This window comes from Nematolebias whitei, chromosome 1 (genome assembly GCF_014905685.2).
Source record: "Nematolebias whitei isolate Nwh7 chromosome 1, NemWhi1, whole genome shotgun sequence".
In the NCBI taxonomy this organism is placed as follows: Eukaryota; Metazoa; Chordata; class Actinopteri; order Cyprinodontiformes; family Rivulidae; genus Nematolebias; species Nematolebias whitei.
The window spans coordinates 12,687,567-12,693,566 of record NC_056498.1 but is presented as its reverse complement, the minus strand read 5'-3'; the positions used below and the strand labels follow the sequence as shown (position 1 = coordinate 12,693,566).

Below are 6,000 nucleotides of genomic sequence, written 5' to 3'. Positions count from 1 at the left end.
TAGTAATGTTTTTTAACTTTTGACTCTAGAGCGCCCCCTATAATATTAAAATAGTTATATCCGCGGTCGCAGCTGATGTCAAAGGTTCGGCGAATGCACATTCCGGAGAACGGGCGCGTGACGGTAGCGTGAGCGTTCTCGATGGCGACCGGGAAGAGTCGCTGGAGTTCCCGCTGTCACGGTAAGGCCGCAGCGGCGCTTCGCTGCGAGGGCCTTCAACGCTGCTTGCAGCTTTAATTCTTGATGACGCTCTCTCCATTTCACCACATATTCAGTATCTTGTTAAAAGAGTCAGGTTCAAACCAGGTTTTTACTTCAGAATCAGATCCTGCCTTTCTTTCAAAGCATGGAAATACTTTGTTGTTCAACATTTATGTTGGTTCTAGATTATGATGATGTTTTATACATTAATGCATCTTCTCAGTGTTTACGGTCACTGGACTCAGTTTACTGTGGAGCTCTACATTTTATTATTGATCTTATAACTTTGACACATCACTGTATGTTGTATGGCCAGGTGGGATGGTCCTCCTTGTCCATGCATCAATTGAATCGTTGGTACTTATATTGTCAATATGAATTGTAAATTGAATGGGGGTTACTCGCGTCGCTCCCAGGACTGTGAGAATCTGTGTTTCATATTACGGTAGTGTTTGTGGTACTACTTTAAATGTTGTTATTCTTGTGTATATGTTTTGAAATCTTTGTGTTTTCTTGTCATTTGTTCAGCCTTCATGGTGTAGTTTTCCCTCATGTCCTGTATTTTCCGGACTTTAAGTCACACTTTTGTTTATAGCTTGGCCAGTCCTGCGATGCATAGTCCGAAGCAACTTGTAATTTGTTTTTTTCCCCTATTCATGACGCAATTTTTGACAGACACATTAAATGTTCATTCATACTGACATGAACCGAAGAGTAAACATTACCTTTTGCAGCCATGAGGGAGTCCTGTACCACTAACCCCCCTGCACCCCCGAGTTGTTCAGAAGCGACTTCATGAATGGCAACGTGCTTTTGTTGGACTTGCTGGCTTCTTAAGCCGGTTCAGGATCCCAGGTACCGTATTTTTTGCCCTATAAGTCACGGTATTTTTGCATAATTTGCATGCCCTGCGACTTATACGCTGAAGTGACATATTTATGGATTTTTTCCCCATATTTATAAACCAATTTTTGGCTGAGAAATGACTGTTTTCATTCATTCTTTTCATCTTTAAATCACTTCTTGGTCTGTTGCCTTCATACATTTCCTCCTACATGTGCGCGTTCCTACTTCTGCGTATCGGCTTTTGAAATGCAGCTGATTTGATGGTCAAAGTGCATTTATTAAGCAAAAGTTAGACTGAGACATACCTTAAGTATAATTTTGAGCAAACAAATAATTGTTTTTATGTGTTAATCTTGGTGAATTCTTAAAGTCCTCCCATGCACGCTCCCGCGACCGCCGTTTGGCAGCCCATCAATTTTTGTCACAACACCAGCCCACATTTCCGGGTTGTCAATGGTGACGCTTAACAAGCGTGATGCGTCAGCGGTGACTAGGGCTTTAACAGACTACTAAAGTAATTGACACATCGATTCCTAGGACATCTCTCGAGTTTTTAAGTTTCATGTCGAGGATTCGTAGTGACGTCATTACGTCGCCGTTAGATCATTGCGTCACGTGATCCATACCGGGCGCAGGTTACAAAATGGATTCCTCCCAGCAGACAGATGGAGCGGAGCAGGCCCAGTCTAGGCAAACGGGTAGAAATAAATCAATAGTCTGGAAATATTTCACTAAAGATGAATCTTCCGGTTCAACTACCGTAAGGAAACAGAAAATAAATCAACTTCCTGACTGTTTGGAGCTCATTGCGAACCGGTGTTATACCATATTCTGTGGACACCGTATATTGTGACCGTAAGGGGGCGGTGTTGCATGCACTGTTGCAGGTCACAGAATATGGTGTAACACCAGGTCCAATGACCGAACCAGAACCAGCTTCCTCTGACCTTGATTCACAAACAAAAAGCAAAAATATTCATCTCTAAACATATAAAAAACCTATAAACATATTAATCTGTAAAACTAAACCTAATCCGCACCACTGCGGGTGGTGGTGCGGGGTGGTCGTCCGCCCCACTGTTTTTAATTTAGTTTTTTATGTGCCGCATATTTCTTTCACTTTTGCAGCTTAATAATAATAATAACTAATAGGTTTGGTTTTCCTGTGACTTATTTGCAGTATGATAAATGGTAGGAGCAAAATATATGCTCCCAATGTTTTGTTGATCTTTTTTTTGTAAATAATGATGTTTTTTTTGCAGTTTTATTATTTTTTTTATTTTTGCATCTTGAGATCCTATGACGTCATCAACTACTCGAGTTCTACTCGAGTTTTATTATGTTAATGTCAAGTTTAAAAATTATGTAGTCGTTCAACCCGTTAGCGGTGATGCATAACAGATGTGACTTATACGGCAAAGCAGCATATTTATGGATTGTTCCACTTATTAGACAAATATGGACTGACGCAACTTATAAGAAGGTGTGACGTTTACAGCGGAAAATATGATACATTTGTGTATTATTGTTATTTCAGATTAAATGTCTTTTCTTGCACTTTGTGAAATATACTTTTAAATAAATGTGATGAAGCATTTTTTGATGGATGCGACCTACACTCCGGAGCGACGTATAATCCAGAAAATAAGGTAGTCAGCCTGTTCCCTATTGTCTCTCAGGTGTCCGTCATTGTGTCTTGTTAGTGTCCCTTTACTTAAAGGGACACACCCATGTAATGTGACCATTGTTAAGGAACATGCCCCTGATTGTAACTCAACACACATTTTAAAGAAAACTCACCTTCCACTGTGACATTATCCACAGACAGCTGCAGATTCTTGCCTCTTCGCACCACCTTTACCATGTGCCACTCGTTGTCATTCAGCTTCTGCCCCGCAAACAGCATCTCAGGTCCTTTGCCTACGTTGGAGAAAATTTGAATCAAAAACAGCTGGTGGAAAAGAAGCATGCACTTACTTATACACTCCACTGCAACACACTGTTCTCGCATAGTGGGTAGCGTACAGGAAACCCGCATGTTTTCAACACGTTTTCATACCATTTATGCTTTTGACTGAAAGGAATCAAAGACCCAATCTGACAATTGATAAAGTAAAACATTTCCTCTAAATCTTACGAAGACGTCAGAACCCATTTGGAAAGCAAATCAGGAAAAAGATGACCATAGAAATGACGAGTTATATTAAAGTAATTTTCTTTCACAAAGCTTTTCAACGTCAGTTCACCAAGAACTCTTAAAGTGCACCATAAGTGGAGGAGTTGATAGGCAAGACCAGATGGTTTAACTGCTCATCCCTCAAACCACTCTCCTGCCTAATTCCCTCTTTCCACTTCTGTACTCCCAATACTCTCCTTCTCCTCCTTTGCGCTCCTCTCATGTCGACAATACCACTGAAACAAATCCATGCAGCGGCAGATGGTGGTGCAGAGATTCTTATTAGCGAAATATTTACACTAGTAGGGAACAGGTTATTTATATCCTGCTAACTGCAGAGATTGGTTGCATCAGTATTACAACAAACTGTGAGCATGGGAGAGTGACAGTGCCAGACACATTAGATTAGGCAGAAACAGCCATCATGAGATCTTTATTTAAAACAAAATAATAAACTATCATGATTTTTGGTAAAGGTAAAGGCTGAAACTAGTACTTTTTTTTCTTTTTATTCAGCAATTTGGTTGGCTGCTATGTTGTATTTTAAGTGCTTTAGAAATAAAATGGTATGGTAGTATGGTATAATATGGTATGGTATGGTAAAGAGTTGCTCTGTAGTTTAATTATTTAAAATAGATCAAATGTAGGCAAAGATTGATTATGACACTGACATAAGGAGAAAACAGTACTTAAAACGGTTTTAAAAGATGTCATGAAGACAATTTTAGACGGCATGTACAATGTCAAAGAAGTAAGATAACAAAGATAATTAATGAAAGAAAATATTATTTGTAAGAATTGAAATGCTAAGGAGAACTATCCACCTCATTGGTTCTGGTGCAAAGTAGACAAACTTAAAAGTTTAGTATTTTTGGAAAGAATGCATATTGTTTACTGCCTTTAATTCCAATTTTTTAGATGGGGAAAATATATAATGATATCAGTTTTGATCAAACCTTGAAAATTGCATGCACAATCTAATGCAATATTGCAAGATCACATGAGCTGTCTTAGCACACATTATTTGCAAACAGACAAATAATGAAATAATGAATAATCAAACAGAGTTGACTTGAACAGGTCAAAGTAATAGGCAAGACATTTATCTAACATGTAGTGCTGGAAGTACACATAGGGAATGACTGTCAACTACTACCACAACAAATCTGTGCTCAGTATTTGTAAAACATTACAGTTTCAGTAGCTCCTAACTAATTCATGGTTCTACAGTCGCGGACTGGCTCTTTTGCGGTTTTTCAAAGTAAGATTGGACATGACACACAATTGACTGATTGATGGATGAGCCACATGATTGACATGGATTTTTTTTATTTAAAATTAATTATTTTAAATTATTTAGCACCTGCTGAACCTGTGCACCTGCAGAGAGAAGCGCCCTCCTGCAGCATGTCTTGATCTCCCGCTCTGCAGTAGAGAAGTGGGCGTGGCCAAGAGTACTGGCAGGTGGCTGAAAGCAGCCGGTGGCAGAGAGAGTGGAGATCATGACATGCTGTGCTCTTTTATAGCATTAAGAGTTTAGAAATGGTATTATTAATATTGCAAGCATGTGGGAAAGGTTTAAAATGTCTTTATATATATATATGTGTGTGTATGTATATATACTACAATAAACTACTACTTGCACTAGTATTCCAATTTTGCTATTTTTCACTCGGTCTTGGAGGTCTGAGAATGGGAACCCCATGATAAATGAGGGACTACTGTATAGCCATTATTGTGTTTCGTAATCAGTTGGCTGTGGAGGCCATACTTTATTAGCCTTCCTTTTTTTTATGTTTCTACCTGGATTATTGAGCATGCATCAGGACATACTTTACTGGGTTGATTGAAAATATTAATCAGTTGTAGATCTATATTTATAGTTCAGCTCATGAAAAATGGTAGGAAAAACAAAGTGTGGTGTTTATATTTTGTTCAGTGTATTTGACTTTTGAAATTATGATTAAAATCCAGTCGTTAGTTCATGGAATATGGTGTGCACTGTCTGACCTACAGTAGTTGACTCCAATAGTTCAAGTTTTAAGCAAAGATCTCATGCGATCAGTTAGCACTTGGAGTATTAGCTTGGGATCCCTTGCAGCGACTATCATTCCAGATTTTTGCTCAAAATCTGTAAAACTGATTGAGTCATAGCCATGTTTGTGATTGTCTTAGCTATGGTAACCATCTTGAATTGTATTGTAACCAAAAGTTAATCAATTTTTACATGTACATCTAATGATTTTCTGAATGTTTCATTAAAATCCATCTATCTGATCATGAGATTTTTTTATAACAGAAATAAGCACGTACACAAAAACTCGGGCAAAAACATAATCTCCTGTCTATCACCTTTGGGCAAGCAGTGATAAATAGTTTTGCGCTAGAAAACGCCCATCACTTTCATTTGGCCTTAAGCTGTACATGCACACTGACAGGAGGTGACTTGGCCCTATGTGGCCACTAAATAAATACATTGCCTCATAAGATACTGGCAGTCTTACTGCTAATGATTTGTTGTTATGGGTGGAGTATTTGTAACAACGATTCAATTTCAGTGCCAGTTTCTTATTTCTGGCAGATTAGCTGTCCAACGCCATGAGAGAATCACAGCAGTTGCTTGAGTGGATGAAATAGTACAGTCTGGCAATATATGACTGTCCCCTTTACAGTTTGGTCCGAAACTATTCAGTATAGGAGAAAGAAATGTCCTAACAACTGATAGCCCCACCAAGCAAGATTACATTTGGCCCACTGGAGAATTCTTTTCCCATTTA

The 6,000-nt window shown here is 38.6% G+C and overlaps 1 protein-coding gene across 1 annotated transcript in view; it reads right to left on the bottom strand.

Moving 5' to 3' along the window:
• Positions 1 to 6,000, bottom strand: part of LOC119414734 (neurexin-2) — a 1,264,057-nt gene that overhangs the window by 1,127,199 nt on the left and 130,858 nt on the right. Inside the window, exon 3 of the mRNA XM_037681846.1 lies at positions 2,848 to 2,967. Coding sequence (XP_037537774.1) covers positions 2,848 to 2,967 — 120 coding nt within the window. The remainder of the gene's footprint in view (positions 1 to 2,847; positions 2,968 to 6,000) is intronic.